The sequence below is a fragment of the Clarias gariepinus genome, chromosome 15, assembly GCF_024256425.1.
Source record: "Clarias gariepinus isolate MV-2021 ecotype Netherlands chromosome 15, CGAR_prim_01v2, whole genome shotgun sequence".
In the NCBI taxonomy this organism is placed as follows: domain Eukaryota; kingdom Metazoa; phylum Chordata; class Actinopteri; order Siluriformes; family Clariidae; genus Clarias; species Clarias gariepinus.
In genome coordinates this window covers 31,372,973-31,393,551 of record NC_071114.1, presented here as the reverse complement: position 1 = coordinate 31,393,551, position 20,579 = coordinate 31,372,973, and the positions used below count along the sequence as shown (strand labels likewise).

Genomic DNA, 20,579 nt, shown 5'->3' with positions numbered 1-20,579 from the left:
GGAGTAAAAGTGATGTTATGAACAGTTATGTGTGGGATTTAATAATCTACTGTAAAATAATCTACTAATGCGCTACTGTCTCAATGTAAACACACACCTGCACCAATAGATATTAATTAGAAAAGATAAAGTGAATATTTTGACTGGGATTAGTTCATATTTTCACTTTGGCTGAAATAACAGCGCTGAAGTGGTATAAGTGAATTTTAACACGCTGGAGTGGTTTTAAGACAAAACTTCATCTTTATCCTTTGATCTACTTTTTCCATTTCTCATCTGTGATTCACTCTCCGATTACCGAACAGGGAGTGTATTTGTCTGAGCACCAAAGAAGGACAACTTAGTGTAAACAAGGCGTAAGATACTCAACCTTACAGAATGGGATTTCTTTGTATTAATAAGTTAGACAGAGAGTTCTGCTGTACAGAGAGACACACAGACATGGACGTGGGCTTCAACCTCAAATAATAATCATAATAATAATAATAATAACATCACTGATTACATTAAATCAGCAGATTATTATTAGATTTAACTTTTTAACTATTTCTACAAACTCCTTAAGAACGACATGTACTAACACTAGTTTGTTTATAAGTATATAAGGAGTTCTAATAATCTGACCTCGTTGCCTGCACCAGGCAGGAAGGTTTTGACTTTGATGGTTTTTCCGGGAGCCGGAAAAGGAGATTCCATCAGACTCCGCATGAAGGGGTAGACCAGAGCCGCTGAGATCCCTCTCCGCCTCTCCACTTCATCCAGGATCTAGGAGGAAACCACAGAGTGGACGGACACGTGTGAAAAACACATGATTCAGATTATTGTTTATAATTTTCTATAATATTTCACCTTATTCTCATATCAAGTTTTCTTTTACTTAAGCTGGCTTGAGTCTTCAACAATGTTTTAAATTAAACCTATACAGTATTATTTTCACTTTATTATAACTAATAGAAACGTACTAAAGCTATAAAGGCGTCTGCTTTATTTAAAGTCATAAACCCCAGAGCGCTCATGTAAATTAAACAGTTTCAGAGTTGTTTTTTTTAATTATACATGTTTGTATTTGAGATGGTTAAATGCTGCAGTTCCTCTGTGATCCTACACTCTAAACTCAGGCAGCTCTCTGCTAGGAGTGAATTATTTGTTTAAAATTGTATATTATGTTATAATTGTATGTCAAAAAATCGTGATGTTTACAGACTCGCAATACAATTAAATCGACACCGAGGTATCGTGAGAATATCATATCAAGTCGTCCCCGGTCATTTCCGTCACCACTGACTTTAATCTCCCTGTTTTTAATTTATTCGTTTAAACATCCTGACTTTATTATTCACATAAAATGGTCATTAAGTCTGTGTTTATCTGGACCAGATGTTTTTGATATAGAAAAGTTCTGAACAAACGGGAAGTGAGGTTTAGTGCTTACGTCACCATGACAACGAGGATTGTGAGTTTGTTCTGTGTGTGTATTAAGTTTTTTTTTATTCTGCTGCTTGTGTTTTTATGAGCTTTATTTTGTCAAGTTTGTGATCTCAGTAAAGTGTTTGAGATTTTCCCAGACGTTCAGGAATAACAATGTGATGGGATAACAGACAGATTATAACAGACAGTTTTACTCATCTTTCGGTGTTCATGATGTGAAACTCCTACATCTGATTCAGAGTGTTTGATGTCTAACAACCTCACAATTAGTTTACATCGATTCTACAACAGAGTGCGCAGTGACACACACAAACATACACACGTTCTGATAGTGAAAGTAATCTGACTATAATGGTTATATTATTCTGACTGAGGTGTAGATGGATGAAGTGACACATTATTGATCTTTGAGGGGAAAACTGAAATTATTATAATTGAGCTCAGTTAAATTATCTGTACATATTTTAAGCATATTATTAGGGGATTATTACAGGAATAATAATTAGAAGATTAAACATTAGATTATAAGTGGATTATCAGGCTGCATGTAAACAAAAGACAAAGAGCGGATCATACACTTACACACACACACACACAGGGATAGGTGAAGGTGTGGCTCAGTGAGGAAGGACAAGTGATGAAGACTTCACGAGCAGGTATGAGCTCACCTTAGAGAACAGGTCGAAACACCCCAACCTGCTGATGACGCAGTACACCTCCGGGAGTCGCTGCCCTTTCCCGCTCGGCTGCACGGGGACAAAGATCAAACACATAAATCAGCAAAAGGCAGGAACCAACAACCACACGAACAAGCGCTCATCATTACGGAACATGATAAAACCATTAAACCTGGACCAGTTTGGATCAATTTAATGTATAACACACCTCCTCTTAAACTGCTGAAGAACATTAACACAATATTTCACTTTTTTTTTTTCGGATTTCACAGACTTTCTTCTTGCTGTCTCCTTTTTATAAAAAAAGGTTTAACAGAATTGTGAAAGTTTCATCAAAAGGCTTTAAACTCCGCCCACTTCACAATCGCAACTAACGTTTGTTTATAAATAACACTCGAGTGAAAACCATGAAATCAAACCTAGAGAGGCATTAATGAAATTAATTAAAAAAACTACAGTTTTATTTTTACAAAAGACGTCTCACTATGTTAAATATTGTTGCAATTTTAATCAATTTTATACTAAACATGGCTGTAATTTATAACAGGTCAGGGGTTTAATTTAAATTTTTTATATGAAACTATTTGTTGAAAACTATTTTTTTTTATTTGTAAATGAATGCATATGATTACACATGGCCTTATTTACATAAATAAAATACTTTTTTAAAGGTTTAAATAAAAATGCTCTTGTGTGTTTCTGAATGGTGATGTCTGCTGCTTTCAGGTGGATTATCTCACTTTAAATGTGTTTTGTTTTAAAATATGCGGGTGAGATCATTCAGGTAATGCGTCTATTCACATGCCTCGGGATGTTTTATAAACTTTCTTCCTGGTTAAATATGACTCAAAGGTGTGTGTGTGTGTGTGTGTGTGGGTGTGTGTAAGCTCAGGTGTTCATCCAGAGCATGTGCTCTATTCTAAACAGGTGCGTTCCCACAGTCATACACACCACTCAGAACACAGCCTTCTATAATGAGCAATGTGTGAGATGGTTAGAAAGAGAAGTGTCTCTAACAACACACACACACACACACACACACACACACACACAGAAACAGAAAGAATTCTTCACTGCACATTTCCATATTAGGTATGCATGTCTCCCCTGCTGGCTTTTCAGAAACACAGAGTTAAGTGGAGAATGTGGCGCTGAGTCGAAATCCTCAGGAATGTTCCCCCCCCCCCGTGCCAGCTCCTGGACTTCCTCCTCACAAAAAAGAAAAAAAAAAAAAAAAAACATCCACCAGAAAAAACAAACACACACACACACACACACACAACACTGGGACAACCGCACGCTATTCAAGGCCGAAGAAAGAGTCATTTATTATCGACTTCTAACAGCAAGAATCTGATCAGTTCCCAGACTGATTGTGTGTGTATGTGTGTGTGTGTGTGTGTGTGTATGTGAATATACATGAACTAAAGCTGCGGTCACATCACAAACCACATTGTTCATTTCTGATTTTTTGCTCAGGTCAGATATGCATGTCATGACAATTGACATTCATAAATACAAGTGACTTTTATCTGACTCTCATGTGTGACTTTTATCTGACTCTAATGTGGACGCGTCTGTCCTCTGAAACAGCACATCAGGACGTCTTTGCTTAAACACATCATTCATTCACACGCGTTTATTTTAAACTATTTTTGACTTTGGTTGTCCTACGTATACACAGAGGCCCAAAGTCACAGGAATTCCCATCTGCTCGACCATGTAAAGGATGTATATCTCATCGAGGACCGCATCCAAAAGTAACTCAGCTACCATCTGAAATACACCAAATTTGTATATTCAGACTTGGCCCCCAACAAACTGAAAGTAAAGATCAACACATAACTCCATACAACTACACAATACCAAATCTCTCTCTCTTTCTCTCTCTCTCTCTCTCTCTCTCTACTCTTTAATAAATGCCATTAAACAGAAGATGAGATGTTTTATGAGCAGCCGCTCCTCTTTGGAAATAAAAGATAAAGGAGTGAGGTAAAGAGTGAGCTCCTATTGAAGTGGCTGAGCGATCCTCACCCTGTAATTATGATGCCTGTGGACACAATGTACGGCATCACACACACACACACGTGTATATGTATGTATTTTAAGAAGTTTTAGAAATAAAACCACACAGACGCTCAAACACAAACAGATAAGCGAAAGAGAAAATAATAAGGTGAGACGGGACAGAGACGGGGACGGGGCTTACCAGGAGTCGGCGGCAGTATCCGAAACGGCGACTTCCGTCTTCTCCTGTCAGCATGAAAGAGAAGGTCTCACTGCACAACACACACACACACACACACACACACACAAATCCACACACAAAGGTTGTTTTATGGAAGCCTTCAGAAATGTGGCTTTGTTAAACCCTGAACTTAAAATGTCCAAAAAACTCTTAAAACTTCCTAACTTCAATATATAATAATAATTTATAAAAATGCATGAACATGCTAATAGGTAAAGGACATGTCATCACTTATTCTCTTTATCTGTAATAACTCCACTAATTTTGTGCTCCTTAAGGCCAGGATGCCATGAGATACAGGCTATGCAGTCTGGGTGGGAGGGGCATACGCTATCTCTGGTGTCAATCACGATCTCTTGCCAATCATGGCTCTCTGTCAGCGTGTATATTCAGCAGAGGGCAGATAGCTTTAAAGAAGCATGTGATAGAATCCGCTCTTCATGATTGGTCAGATGATTAGATTGGATGTAATAGAGAAGAGCTTCTACAAAAAACTCAACAAATAGAAAATAATTTTCAACAATTTTTATACTGATTAGTGTTTTATTATTTTTTTGTCTAAGAAGTTAGCTTTAAAAGCTTAACGTTACAACAATTGTAGTACAAGCAGGTAGAAACTGAAGATAGAGCAACATTCACACAGCTTGGTTCTGCAGGTAGAAAAACTGCCAGGAAGTCATCCTTAAGTAATTTGCATATCTTAGGTTTCGTTTTATGACATCATAAAATGATGTTCAGATTGCCCCGCCCCAAATCAGGTTTATACAAAAAACCTGTATCTGTTAAAAACTGTAATTCCTAGACTAAAGGTTAAATGGTGAGTGAATGTGGTGAATGTGGGAATGATTAGTGATGAACATGTGAATACCTGCTGTACTCAGACACGGGGCTCCAGTCTTTAGCGTCGGGGAAGCAGAACTGTGGAATGGCTTTGAGACGCTGCTCGGCTTCTCGCATCTGTTTCGTCAGCCTCTCAAGCTAAATATAAAAATAAAATAAGTAAGAAAAATCATACACGTTTACACACATTAAAATGCTACGAGCTATAAATATTCATGTGTATACAAATCACACACAAACCAGAATTAATTTTTTGGGTTTATTTTTTGTTTGTTTGTTTGTTTTGCACTGTTCCTGTGCCGACCCTCGCTGCTATGTGAAACATGTTCAGCACGGTCACCTCCCTCCGCGAGGTCACTCCCAAGTCCCCATCCCCATGCCATTTCAAGATGATGACATCATTAGGGTCGACCCTCTGGCCCACAGCCAGCATATTTCCAGTTTCTCAAGGGGACGCAGTCACTGAGCCACATCTGGGATAATTAAAGAAGTACTTCTGCATAGTTCTTCGATACAGTCTCCTGGCAGCATGATTTAGTGTTATTACCGCAGAGTGAATAAAAGCTCGCAGTATCCGATCTCAGAATCGGAGTCCTGGCTGCAACGGCCTGTTTACCAGCCTGAAATAATTATAGTGAAATAACTCCCACACAACGTCATTAGAGAAACTAGTTTCTAGCAAAATCGTGCAACCATTGATGCCACACTGATTACATTTCTGTGACACATGATCTGCGTAACAATGTGTAAATTGTTAATTGTTATAAAATATACCGATGATACTATTACTACATTTTAGAAAGTTATAGTTATTATAAATCCTGACCCAATGTGTCTCTACAGTAGATTACTGTACATTATAATATTTCTCTTCCTTACTTTACACACAAAGTTACAAAGGTTAGAAGCCACATTTGAAATGGGGTTAGAGGCGGGGTTAGGGGCGGAGGAATCCCTCATATTTACACCATTTCTAACAGAGTATGAAAACACAAATACTGTGAACACACTGTCTGTCAAAGACTTCTAAATAAGCTTCCAATGAACAACAAAACACACTCTCTGAGACATAGAGCGCAGTGTTCTCATGTTTCTCACGCGGTACCTTGGGGAACTGGTAGGAGACCTCCGGCGTGTACGAGTTCTTAGTGGGCTTCTTCTTCAGAGAAACCACGACAAAGTACTCAAACAGCTCACGTTCCTGCCACTCGAGCAGCTGCAGCTCCAGCGTGCGGTAACTCGGGGCACGGAGGAGAATCGACTGCAGCTTCAGGAGTCTCTGAGTGTGAGCTGAGAAACGGAAACATACACATTCACACACAGCAGAGGTATTCATTCTGGACTTACACATCAAAGGTATAAGGTTTAAAGATATTCGTGTGTGATGGGTAAAAAGAATTACAGCAGATATCTGATTAATAATAAATCTAGTAATAAAATAAAATTATAATAAAATGATAAAATAATAAGCCTTTTCCCAGATAATAATCTAATGAAATGCTTTAAATCTGTCAAAAACTGAGTAAGTAATCAATCAGTTAATTATCAGAATGATTATCAGAATGAAGACTGAATAAGGAAAGTTTTTTGCTGTCTACTGGAACATGATGTAGCATAAAAGCAAGAAAGAAAAAGAAGAAGAAAAGACTAGTATGATGAGACCTCTATTAGAAGATGTAATATGGGTCGAGTACATCACTAATATATTACTGCTTTTAAAATACTGCTGATTTCTTAATTGAATAAACTAAAGTCAGTGTTTGTATTGATTCGCTGCTAGGGATAAAGGGAGCGGCGTACGTCAACTCAACTCTGATTTAAGTGCTAAATAAGGAAATGAACCCATAAACATTATAATGAAAAATAAACCAGACCAGGTTGTTATTATTCAGTGCAAAGTGTTTAACTCTCACCTTTGAACCTGTCATCAGAGTCACTCTCACTCTCACTGTTATCATCTGCAAACAGAAAAAAATACCATTTGCCTGATGTCAAAGGTCAACTTAGAGAAACTGTCTCTGGGCCGAGTACTGACCTGTGAGGTGTGACTTCAAAAGCATATACAAAGTATAGTATCGTTCATTAAAAACAAACCCTACCTCTCAGAGAGGACGTCTCTATATTGTTCAGTGAGAGCTTCTTTAGTCTTTTCTTCCCTCTTTTTGAACAGAAGATAGAGTTTACTCTCTGCACCACCTACAGAGAAAGAAAAAGAAGAAGAGCGATGGCATGTTGGTGAACGGTGAAGCAGCAAAACACTTCCAGGAATACTTAGCATAATCCTCATGACGGAGTACAGGATAAACCTTGGAGTCGACGCTCACAGCGTGTGGTTGCGGTTGAGTCATTTTTTTACCTCTACTGTCACTGCCTGTAAGCACAACTAAAATATCATTCTCACTGCTGCAGGCACGAATCATCAGACTGAGGAACCCTTCAGCCTTAAAAAAAACATTCAGGAGGCAAAAAAATGCTCTAAGGGTATCAGAGATGGCCTCTTCTCTAGCTGAGTAGAACTGAAAAACAACCAAAATGGCGTTTGTATTCTTCCAAAGCTAAAAACAATCTCATCCCAACTCCATTTTTTTCCTCCGGTTTTATCCAGTCTCCTAAATTTATTCGGTTTTATTTATATTAGAGTTGCTCTTGATTTTTATTTAATGGAACACACATTGAGCTCATTACGGCTGTCAGTTCAGCAGAGCCAAAATCAGGCTAGAGGAGAAACAGAGAAAAAACAGGGAAAAACAGAGAAACCTAATCTTTAATATCTTTGAGTTTGAAATTCTTGGAGTGATACAGAGCTCTGTTTCCTATAACAGCAGCTCTGACAGTAGTTTAAAATAATGATTTCTATAGTATCAGCTCGTTCACAGTGGTGTGTACAGCGGACGCTACACTAATAATAAACCATCTGATAAATAGGATGAGTAGATGTGAGTGAGACATCAGAGGAAGGAGTCTCCAGTGTCAACATTGTGTCAGAGATAAAGCTGTAAGTTCTCCCTCATCTCCAGGACAGAGGAGTTTCCACTGCTGAGCTTTATCTCAGTAAATGTGGAACAATCTGTTTTTTTTTTATATCTTAATACAGTCAGGAAACGACTGGTTTTAGTCACCCAGTACACATTCTCAAACTGGTTCCGTTATGGGAGAGCTCCAGCCTACCTTGGGGACTCGTCTCTGTCTGCGGGACGCCAGCGTGTCACTGGCGCTGCTGAGGCTGTCGTCCAGCAGGCCGCAGGAGGGAGACGACAGCTGGGGCAGCAGCAACACGTCATCGTGACTGTGTCTCTTAGACCAACGAGACAAGCGGTGACTCTTCCTGTCTGTCTGACCCAGGAGACGCAGAGACTGACTGCTCGGCTTAGACGGGAGCTGGAGGCGGAGTCAGAGAGGGGACCAGGGACTTTACTGACATGTCACTGTGGTGTGTGTGTGAGTGCATGAGTGTGTGAGTACGTGAGTGAATGAATGAGTGAGGGAATGTGCGAGTGTGTGAGAATAAGTGACTGTGAGTGTAATGTTAATGAAAATCAGAGTGTGTTTATTAAACCAGTGATAAGATAAAAAGCCGTCCCAGTGGGCGGAGTCTGTTATAAATAAGGAGAGGAGCGTGCTGGAACATTCCGCAGGTTAGATGGAATTACCTGGGGAGGTGTAGTGGACTTCCTGTCTTGGGAGGTCCACGTCCTGCTGAGTGAGTCACTAGACCTCTCGGGTAACAGACGAGACCTGCGAGCCAGAGCTCTCCCCTTCAGGTCCACATCCTCATACGGATTCTCTTTCATAGAGTCTGTGAGAGAGAGAGAGAGAGAGAGAGAGAGAGAGAAGGAGGTAGAAAGGGAGGGAGAGAGGGGCAGAAAGGCTCAGACATAAACTAAACACAGAGTGCAGACTTAAAAGCAGTGAAAGTTAACACAACTAAGTGGGAGAGAGGGAGCGACTCAGAAGGTGAAAGAGAAAGGCGAGAGCAGCGCTGCAAATCAGTTCTGAGGCCAGACGAGTCAGTGAGTGTCTCCGAAAACAGTTAACATTGGATGCAGACCCTTAGACTGAACTCCAGGACGAGTGTTAGATAAGAGCAGACAGAAAAACACCTGCTGGGATGTGAACTTATGTAATAATATGATGACAATATAATAGTAAAAATGACTCCACTTCAGATCGTACACGCTCAGGAAGCTCTTAATAACGCTCCAATAACGCTCAATCTCCAGCTCTACACCTTCATCCACATAAGAATAGGAAAATCTGTAAATGACGCGCTGGGGAACAGTGTGAGACTGACATACGAGCTCCACGACAGCCGTGTTTAGCCTGGCCTGGGAACAATACAGAAAATTCAGAAAAATAAAAACATATCACATGACATATGGGCCGCTGATCTGAACCCGATCGCTAGAAAAACACAGGCTCGCTCTAAATATACACACAAACAGCCTGCCGAAGGGCAGCGAAGTGGCGCCCGACTGCACAGCGCGCTGGAAATCCACAGCAGGAAAAGGACGATCGTTACGGCTTTTCCGTGTCAGGAGGTTTCGGAGGTCCGGACCGCTGCTGCGTGATGCGACGTAATGACAGAGTGCTGGGAGTAGTGACATGCCGTCCTGACCACGCTCGCCTACCGGGATTATAAAGACAAAAGTAGGCCTTGAAACACACACACACAGAGTGTATACACATATTTACACAGCGCAGGAGTGTGTTGATTTACAGCTCTCAATAATAAAACAGGAATAATGTTGAGATGCTGCTACGTCAATTCTCGAAAATCCCAAGAGATAAAATACGTGCACGGTGATGTAGAACAGAATCAGAATGACCTTCTCATGACCTTGAGCTCAGTGCGTATTTTCTTCATGATGACATGTCATTTGTTTAATTAGTTTAATCGCAGGTCTATTATATAATCTGACACAGAGGCACACACACTCTCATACACGGAGTTTACTGTACATATTTACTGCATTTAGAGTTAAACTGCTTGTCCTGTTTGTCTTTGGAATGTTTGTTGAGATTCACAACAGCAGCAGCAAGTGACTTCCTGTTCTTTGTTCTCTAAACAATCTTGCTGACATTCTCGTCCAGGACATCGTCGTGTAATCTGACCAGGAACGTTTCTGACAGATCCATCATCACCAAACTAATGCGCTCAGCACGAGGAGCCTGCGGCGGCGTGAAAAAATAGAAGGGCGACGCCTTCACTAGCGTAACGAGAGGGAAATGATCTGGCGTGACTCCTTGCCAGGAAACGTATAGACGAGAGAATGTACTGATGATCTGTTTGGAGACACTGAACTGTAAATGGGCTTCACCAGTGTTCAGTGACACATTCGATGATACAGTTTGTATAACCTGATCAGGTTCTGTTCATCATGTAACATGAGTGACATGACAAACTCTTGTTACAACTTATTTATGTTTTCTACATATTGTCCACCTTAAACACGTGAGAATGCTAACAAACAGAAAAAGACAGAAGTCTGATACAGAAACGTATCAGTAGTTTAGTTTGTTCTTTGAGAAGGAGAGCGCCTACCTGCAGGCCATGCCATGAACTCCAGGTGGTGTAATATCGGCATCACGATCGATTACATCAACATGCCATTTTACTGAGACGGCACAGATACCGTGATACTTTTTCTAAAGGTTTACCATCATTTAAAAAGTCTGATTGGATGCAGCTGATCTGTTTTAACGAGGGTGAGTCGAAGTTTTTCCGCACTCCGGTTATATTAAAACTTCTGTTGGCCGCACTGTTTTATCATCGCTCTCCGTTCAAGACTGCTGTCTCCCCTGTCGCTGCTGTGCAGGTGTGAACATGTTAAATCGGTTCATTCAGAGCGGAGCAAAAATAGACGCCCAGCTTGTGATTTGCATGAAAGAAGAGCAGCGTGCAGTGATTTGCGTTTTTGTGAAGGTGTACCAAACAACTGTACTGTTGAAGTGATACTCTAAGGAAGGAAAGAGAATCTTTACTGGTGACACGGATTCATCACTACAAGCCTGAGAGTAAACGGCAGAGTATGAAGCGGAAACGGAGGAACCGCTATCAGAAGGCGTTGTGATCTTGCATGACGATGTCCGTCTGCACACTTCTGCTCCACACTGTCGACACTCTGAGGTGTTAAAGCGTCCTTCTTATAGTTCTGATGTCACTCCGTCAGACTGTCACCTGTTTGGTCCCCTGAAAGCAGCTCTACGAGGGTGAGGATTCACTGATGAAAAGTGAAGACAGCAGTGAAATCGTGGCTCGCAACTCAGCCTAAAACACTTTTTAAAGAAGGAATATAAAAGACTGTTGACGGATGGACGAAGTGTATTGAAAAGCAAGAAGTTTATTTTGTAAAATGACGAAGTGGAAGTCCTTTTTTAGAAGTCCTTTCTAAGAGTTAATTAAAATAATTAATTCATTAATAATTACAGCAATTGTGCACATATTTTTTTGACTTACCCTCATAAATTTATGATTTACCATTGAGGATTTGTGCTAGGTCATACAGACAACAACAATGTAATACTTATAAATACATACAACACACAAATACATTCAACAACAGTGTAACATTTTTTTCTTTGCAAAAAAAATTCCCCACTGCGGGATGAAATAAAGGTATATCTTATCCTAATAACACAATACTACTAATATCTAACTCTAAATACTTTAGTAGAATTTAATATTAGAGCAGCATGATTTCATAAAAAAACACATTGCAGTTATTCTGACAGCCTGAGATTGTGATCTAAACTGTAATAATAAATGCACCGTTTCGTGTTCAAAACATGTTTTTTAATGATGTTTGCCAAGATTTATTCAATTCAATTTAATATTTTATTGTCATTGTTAAAAATAACAAGTATAAATAACAACGAGATATTATTTGGCAACATCTCCCGGCATGTAACAATTATTATTTATCACCTCAAAAGTACACACGTGTATGTTCCCTGTAACTGTGCAGAACTTCACTGATTAACTTTAATCCTTTACATCTTACACTATAAACAGAGCTTTTCTGAGCTTTTAGTGATATAATGATTGTAGAAATGTTGTACTAGTATCATGATTGTTATTATTTTGCTCGTATCGCCCAGGTCTAGTTCTGAGCTCAGTGTTTGGGGAGTGAAGCCACACAGAGGCTGTATATGTTCCTCTGGAAATAATCAGCATTTCACAAAAAACCCTCAATGTCAACGGAGGTGTTCAGGAAAACAATGGGCTCTTTGTTGAGGCGCCACAGAGACTCAGTCACACGGCCTGAAACTATCGGTCACCGTCTCTGAAAACTGAAACAACCCAAGCACAACGAGCGCTCCGTGCCAATGCTTTAATTCAATTGTATAAATAAAAAAAAAAGCCTAGAAGATCAGCATAGAAGAAAAAACACAAAAGAAAGCCGTGCTACATTCGTCTGTCTGTCGTCTCGTCATTGCTCGGGCATTTGTTCCTCCAGCCGACTTTTACAGAGTCTGGTGCCAGAACCCCATGAGCAGCAGTCGAGTTTTACGATCTGGCCACGAGGCAAGAAACATGCTCCGCGTCTCTGTGAGAAGTTCCTCAGGGTCCGAGTGTGAGAGCAGCTACAGGTCATTTCCTGTGCAAAGGAATGTAATGCACAAACCCCTGCGAGCAGGAGGTCACAGAGACCAGGATGTCGACTGTGCAGGCATCGCATGAACACGGGCTCCTTACTTACACACCGCTCTCACAGCAGGGTGTGTGTCGGATTACACAACACACTCTCTTTATAGCAACATGAAACGTTGTGGAACATCCATGAACAAATGAGTTCCTATTGTCACTTAGGTTTTAGCAGCGATAAACACTCGCTCCCTCTTTCTCTTTATTTTAATAAGACAAAAAAAGGCATGTCGCGGAAAAACCTCAAGGGTGTGTAAACTCCACTGTCAAGGAGGAACTTAAACTTACAGCTTTACCTGTGACTGTTACCAAGCGCTGACACTGGAGACTCCTTTCATACTTGTTAGGGAAAACTTCACCAAATTGTTAAAAAACTTCACCATACCATGTCAGATGCTCTGACCAATCAGAATCCAGACTTTAACAGTTCTCTGGGATAAAGACGTGGCAAAAAAATGTAACGAGAATCAACAATCATCCAAAAGTCTGGGAAAAATATTATTCAGGTCCATTTTATTAAAATCATCCCACAGGCACTGCAACTACTCCAACCTGCCAAGTTTGACTTTTTTTCCCAGAAGAGGCTTTACACAGTTTAAACCCGACTGCCAGGATTACATAATACACTTGTTATTGCTGTCTTTCATATCTAAATTATCAGTAACATCAGTACGCTGTAATGCATCATGACAAAGAAAATGCCTTTAAAATCAGAACCTCGGCGGGAATTGTGCTCCAGTCCCAGAGTGGGTCAAGCAGTGACAGTATTTCTGCCTTCAACCTGACAACATCCACTACGGCTTCTTCCTTCAGGTAAAACCCCCGCCTACAGCACAAATCTGATAAACCATCGCTGGCCCTGTAAACAGTAGCAGTTGAATCTGATTAGATCGGACAGATCAGCACACTTAGGATTTATAGTTGTTGTTTTTTTATTATTATTTTATATGAACAGTCAGAAATTCCCCTCTATCAGCGCAGTGCAGAATTCCCGGCACTGTTCATACTTGCAAGTTTGTTTACATTTGGCTATGAGCCTTTGTATTACCCGTAGTCCTGAGCTGCCCTTGTCCTGTCACTGGTACTTTACTGTGCTCAGTGTTTGATTACTCAGTGAACACCAGGCTGTCTTTATCTTCACAATGTCTTGTCATGCACTCCTAAGCCTTGGCTTCTCTCATCAGCTTTACCTGACTGAGTTCTGATCCTGAGTCTTTCTGGAACTGGCTGAAATAAAACCCATGTTAAAGTATTGCTGCCTCTTCTATCAGAACCTTACAGCTGACCGCAACCCCAGCAAACAACCAGAGAAGGGAAAAGCTGTGTGTTTGTACAACGTTAACACACTTAAATCTGTCATATCGTGTAAATCTACTGCTATCACAAGACGCGGTCTCTTCACAGCTTAACACAGCACAGGGATGCAATAAAGATGGCAAAGTGGTCTAAATAAAGTAAATGTCACGGCTCAAAGCTGAAGTCTTTAACAGTGACTTAGTGTTGAGGACGTTAAAAAACTCTGTTAAAAGAGTATAACGATGTGGACACAGACTCATTAAGTTCTTTTCACTTGAGATAGAGAGAAGACTTCATTCATGGTGTCAAACAGCTGGATCAACACTGGATGCACAAGAAAGTCAGTGCAGTCAAAAACAAAGCTGGAGCTCATTGAGGTGCTTCTGCCTTAAACGTCTCTGAATAAACCACGCTCACGTCTTCATCCTGCACCAACTCCTCAACTACTCATGACGATTCACATTCATAATTACAAGTGACAACTTTTATCTGACTCTGGTGTGGACAAGTCTGTCCCCTGAATAGGCAGGCACATGCACATCGAGACATCGTCTTTTCTTGCATCGTCTGGGTTAAAACACGTCATATTTGTGCGAGTGCTCATTCATTTCAAACAATAGATGTGATTTTATCTATAAATCTGCTTGGGGTTTTGCTCTGGACGACGGCGAGCACTTAGTCGGCTGTATGTGTCGAGGTCCAGAAGAAGAAAGAAAGGCACAAGTCTCGCTTTAGCTGTTTTAGCTGCTCAGGTTCTAGTCGCTTCAGGCTGGTGGTGTAAGCGCAGCCTATCTTACCTTTAATTATATTTAAAAGACTGAATCGGATCAGAGGTTCAGTTCTCAGGCAGGTCTTGAGCGGAGCTTGTTAAGGGTGTGCGCTCACCTGTAATGTCCTCATAAGCGTTTTCCTCCAGAGTGCTTTTAGAGCTGGGGCGACTGTGGTTCTCCGTGCCGTTTTCTGTGGGTGAGGAGGGGTAAGATGAAGGCAGACTCCCAGCATCTTCAGACTCACACGACTCCCTAGAAGAGAAAGCAAAAAGACACACAGGTTCTGTTTAGTTAAAGTCCAGTTGTTCTGGCTCCCTGAAGTCCTCCTCTCCACTGGTTCCACTCACACCAGACCACCTGAGCAGATGAAAGCTTCCGTTACACAACCAGTCAAACATGTCTAATCCTTCACTCGATTAAAATTTAAATCAGGAGCATGTTCAGAATGAATAATAGCTCTGACATGCAGGTCGGTAATTTCCTGTTTATTCACAATAATCCAAACACAATAAGAACATTTTTAATGTCTGTAACGCATACCAAACACAACATCAAAGTATCAGCATATTAAAAGGGGAAAAAAACAAAAACCACGCTGAACGTCTAAGGCTTGTAAACAGCTGACTCGTATTCAGCCACAGGAATTTCAAACATACAAATCCTTCGACCCACACAGCATGAGAACCTGGCGCGGCTCCATCGGTTTAAACAATCTCCACTCCAGATCTCGTTCAAACGGCCATGAAGGACCAGAGCTATAAACACGACGTTAGTGCTCCTCAAAGCCACGGGGGCTTCCGAGCCGAGCCGCATTATATCACTGAGGGGAGATGTAGTTAAATCTTCTGGGTGTGTTACACTTCAGACTGACGCTCGCTAATAACTCAAAGCTCCAGTTTAATGTTTCAGCCAAGCTGCAGGAGGTTAGTGAAAGAAGGAGGTCATGAATACCAGCACAGTAAATTCTCAGAAGATCTGTTTTATAGAAGACCGAGTTCTACTGATGCAGCATTGTTGAGGTCAAGCAAATCGTCAAGTCGATTATTTTCCTATAACGCATTACATACTTAAGTGTCTTACTCTGAGAAACAGCCACACGACACCACGGTGCAGGTGATCGGTCGGCCTGCGGCACGCTTCTCTTAAAATCATCTTTTGGCTGTTCCCTTTCAGGGGTCGCCACAGCGAATCATCTGCCTCCATCTAACCCTATCCTCTGCATCCTCTTCTCTCACACCTACTAACTTCATGTCCTCTCTTACTGCATCCATAAATCTCCTCTTTGGTCTTTCTCTAGACCTCCTGCCTGGCAGTTCCAACCTCAGCATCCTTCTACCGATATATTCACAATCTCTCCTCTGAACATGTCCAAACCACTTCAATCTGGCCTCTCTGACTTTATCTCCAAAACATCTAACGTGGGTTGTCCCTCTGATAAACTCATTCTTAATCTTATCCATCATTGTCACTCCCAAGGAGAACCTCAACATCTTCAGCTCTGCTACCTCCATCTCTGCCTTCTGTCTTTTCTTCAGTGCCACTGTCTCTAAGCCGTAGAGCATCGCTGGTCTCACCACTGTCCTGTACACCTTTCCTTTCATTCTCGCTGATACTCTTTTATCGCACAACACACCTGACACTTTTCCCCACCCATTCCAACCTGCCTGTACCCGCCTCTTCACCTCCTTTCCACACTCTCCGTTGCTCTGGACCGTTGACCCTAAGTACTTAAAATCCTGCACCTTCTTTACCTCTGCTCCCTGTAGCTTCACCGATCCTTCTTACGCTTCTCTTAAAATCATTTTTATTATTTATTTTTTGTGGATTGACATCCGTGTTGACCGTGTTAAACAAGTCTGTAAGATTAAATGTGACCAAGCTGAGAGATTCTTGCTGACTCTGAGACTGAGGAGCAAAAGATCATGTATAACATGATGCTCCCGTGCACACACTTACGTCATACACCAGCTCAGATACACTAAACATCATCACGCTCAAGTTCAGACAAAAGAGAAGTCTGACTACAGAAGGCTGATTTATTGGGAAGGGAAGATGATTCATGCTTGTTGTGGAAGTAGTCTGGTTAGCCAGCTGTTTGAGGCACAGAGCTCATGACACCCTGTGAGTGACTGTGAGAGTGAAGGCGTTTTCACGACTGATTTGAACCGCGCCCAGGAACGATTGGATGGCCAGGATGAGATTAAAGTGCTTTCGGAGGAGACAGAGATTTCGGAGGAGACAGACAGCACTGATGACGTCGTGTCTAAACAGCGATCCACCTCCGTTCTCAGGTACGACTGGCTTCCTTATCTGATCCTAACCATGTCTGAGTACACTGTATCATTCCTGAGGCCATCTCTGCTCTGTGCTGTCAGGAACACGGCACTACATTACCGCGTTAGGAAACGTTTCCCATAACAAGCTCGCAGTGACACTGTTTTACCCGAGAGAGAGAGAAAGAGAGAGAGAGAGAGAGAGAGAGAGAGACAATGTCGCGAAATAATACATTCTGTAGTTTTTAATGCAAAGTTTGTTTTTTGTCCTCCTCACGTCTCACTCCATCACAGTAGTTGTAAGTGGAACGTGAGATTTAGACGAATAGCTGTTAATGTAAGCCACACTAGAAACACACTCTGAGTTTGTGAGCCATTAGCTAATAAACATAACTTTAATTAATTAATTAATTAATTAATTAATTAGTTAATTTATTTATTTATTAATAACTGAATAAAGGAGTTAGAGGTCACGTGCATTGTCAGTGACTACAGACGGAACGGCGTCTCACCTCTCATGTATTCTCTTGAACGAGCCCTCAGGTGTCTTAAGCGCAGCCGAGGGACCGCGAGTGTTGGGATTCGGAGGTATTCCATTGCTAGGCGAAGAGTCTTTTGGGCTCCGATTAGCATCATACTCAAAAGTGCGCTTGGGTTTAGGTAAGGGGTTGACGGGGGTCACCCCGGGTGGGCCGGGTGGGCCTTGTGCACAAGGGAGTTCTGCTGTCTCTGACATGAAGGAGGCCACGCTGAACCTCTGTCTGAACTTTGAGAGTTTTTCTGAGGAGGGGTACGCGTCTGGCTCAGTGGCGACAGAACAGATGCTGCTCCGCTTGCTGTCACACGTGCTGTCCAAGTCCTCATGACGTGACGAAATGGTGAAAGACTTTCGTGACTTGTCCAAGCCGTAACAGTTGCTCAGATACTTTGGAGGAGGGGACGGACTGTCTTTCAAAGCCTGCTCGATCTTCTGTATCCGGTTCAGCACGGCCGACGGCTCTTTACGAGGATAAAGGGTGCGGACGAACGTCTTCTGTCCCTCTCTCTTATGCATCCGTCCGCTACACTCTCGGTCCGAGGTTCCGTCCTCTTCCTCGGTCTCCGGATAGGAACACTCTGAAAACGCCGCACTCATCCTGCGGGTGGATTTGCACTCGAAGGTTTTATCACTACAAGGAGAGGACAAGAGGCTGGGGCAGCCTTCACTCCCACCGCCAGACCTCTTGTCCAGGCACAGACTCATCTTAGGAAGAGACATGTTCCGACACTCCCATTCTGAGATCTTCTTTCGGATCGTGTCAGACGAGGTCCCGGTGCCGTTATGGCTGAGTGACAGAGTGCGTCTGTGAGCGTACTTAGCGGACGAGGAAGCTAAAGACAGTGTACTCCAGTGGAGAGGTCCAGGATCTCCTCCAGAAGGTTTCTCCTTAGGTTCGTTCTCCTTCTGCTCTTGGTCCTCTCCACCAGACGGCTTGTAGATGCTGAGCTTCTTCTCCAGACAGCCGATACTCTTGGTCTTGGTGAGTCTAAGACTCTGGGACTCGGTGGGGAGCGTGGAGCCAGTGCGGAGGCTAGCCGTTTTCTGACTCCAGTTTCCCTGAGACTGGATTTTTGCGTCAGCTTTGGCGTATCCGCTCTGGATATCGGCGTCCTCTGTCTCACTGGACTGCGCGCAACACGGTTCCTTTACAGCAGAAAGAATAGCAGGTGGGGTCACAGACTGGCACCTGCAGAAGACAAAGGCAGAAAGCAGTCAGAAACTCGACCACAGCAATCAGCTTAGCATTGTGCTTGACCACCGAAAGGACAAATGTGAGGAAAAATGTTCTGCTTTTCTCTGTATTTATCTGTAGTTAATAAAAGTAATTTAAAAAAAAGACACGTTGTAAATAATACATAGCTTTTGCTTTGTCAAGCGATGAGAGGAAAGTGCCACAGCAAGCTGACGTAACTTTGGCAAAGCTGATTCCGTCAACATCGAGGTCAAGCCAAAACAAACACAGCTCGATAAAACGCCCGTGTGAGTTTTTCCACAGAATTTAAAGAATTTTGGAATCATTTTATACGGACCACACATGCAAAACAAACTAAGAAAACTCAAATAATAACGTGCGTACCTTCACTCAGCCGTTGCTCTTTTCTGTCTCAGACAGATTACCTGCCTGCCACCTCCTCATCCTCACTCCCACTCTCACTGCTCATGACGCAGACGCCGCTCACCGCAGAGCGCTGGCTCACTGAAGGACAATCACCTCACTCCAGCGGCACGCTTTTTAACTAAGACACGTCCTCTCTCTGTCCGTGAGATTCCAGGAAGTGGGACTTGACTCGACCCGTAGCTGAGTGAAACTGAGAGAGCCAGATCTGATGTCCCAACAGCAGCTAGAATAACGAGAGTGTGAGCTGGGAGGAGGCCAGGAGCATGATCATGCCTGCAGGTTGGGACAGATTGCTTAACGCTTCACCATCACCACCCTTCCTCGTGAGGGAGGAGAAACGCTACTGCAGCCGAAACGCTGAACTGCTGCAGGCCGCCAGCATTTCCAAAAACGCGCCACCACATGGTGTGTGCACTCGCCTTACGTCGCCTATATTTAATCAGTTTGTGTTTTTATACACTCGCTTATGAATCTATCACCAAAGTCGTGTGTGAATGTATTAATGCGAACATATTTTGTATAATATATTACACGCCAGATTTACAAAAGTTTCTGATTTTCTTTGCACTCGCATGTGTAGGCTGATAATCAGCCAGGAATTACCATGACATCTAGCCAGGCCCACAAACTCCATAAAAGGCTGTATGATTTATAAATGAGACATATAACATACAGATGTTCTATTGTGTGTATAGATGTTGTATGGTGTGTGTACATGCTGTATGGTGTGTGTGTAGATGTTCTAGGGTGTGTGTGTGGATGTTGTATGGTGTGTGTAGATGTTGTATGCGGTGTGTAGATGTGGACGATCTGTTGGAGCATCTTAGTAAATAATTATTTTGCTAGTCTGATGATTTTATTTTCCCCAGCATGTGAAAACTTGTGACAAGTGTGAATAATCCATGTGACAGTAGTGTGTGTGTGTGTGTGTGCGTGTGTGTGTGTGTGTTTGTGCGTTCGCACATGGTTCATTTCAGGTCTGTTTACACTCATAATGAATCTCAAGACATTAAATTAAATTAAATGGAAATTAAACATAAAGTTGCTTAATTTTTTTAAGTGATTCTAAAGAATAAAAAAGATGACGTCCCCGGGCCGCCGTGAGTCACGCTGAGAATCCTGTAACACTCAGAGCTGTGTTTCAGGACAGACGGGTCCGAATGAGAGGGAAAGTTGTACACGTACGTCATACACACAAATTGAGACACGAAATAAATCTGACTGCACGGAGACTCTCAGCCAA

The 20,579-nt window shown here is 42.0% G+C and overlaps 1 protein-coding gene across 3 annotated transcripts in view; it reads right to left on the bottom strand.

Moving 5' to 3' along the window:
- Positions 1–20,579, bottom strand: part of dennd2b (DENN domain containing 2B) — a 62,891-nt gene that overhangs the window by 12,473 nt on the left and 29,839 nt on the right. For 2 of the 3 annotated variants that reach the window (XM_053513915.1, XM_053513914.1), the window contains exons 3-13: positions 17,690–18,904; positions 15,020–15,156; positions 8,844–8,989; positions 8,362–8,571; positions 7,293–7,389; positions 7,107–7,151; positions 6,299–6,483; positions 5,222–5,331; positions 4,315–4,384; positions 2,097–2,174; positions 625–765 (exon numbers count right to left, since the gene is read on the bottom strand). In XM_053513915.1, coding sequence (XP_053369890.1) covers positions 625–765; positions 2,097–2,174; positions 4,315–4,384; positions 5,222–5,331; positions 6,299–6,483; positions 7,107–7,151; positions 7,293–7,389; positions 8,362–8,571; positions 8,844–8,989; positions 15,020–15,156; positions 17,690–18,904 — 2,434 coding nt within the window. The remainder of the gene's footprint in view (positions 1–624; positions 766–2,096; positions 2,175–4,314; positions 4,385–5,221; positions 5,332–6,298; positions 6,484–7,106; positions 7,152–7,292; positions 7,390–8,361; positions 8,572–8,843; positions 8,990–15,019; positions 15,157–17,689; positions 18,905–20,579) is intronic. The other variant, XM_053513916.1, reaches the window with a different exon arrangement.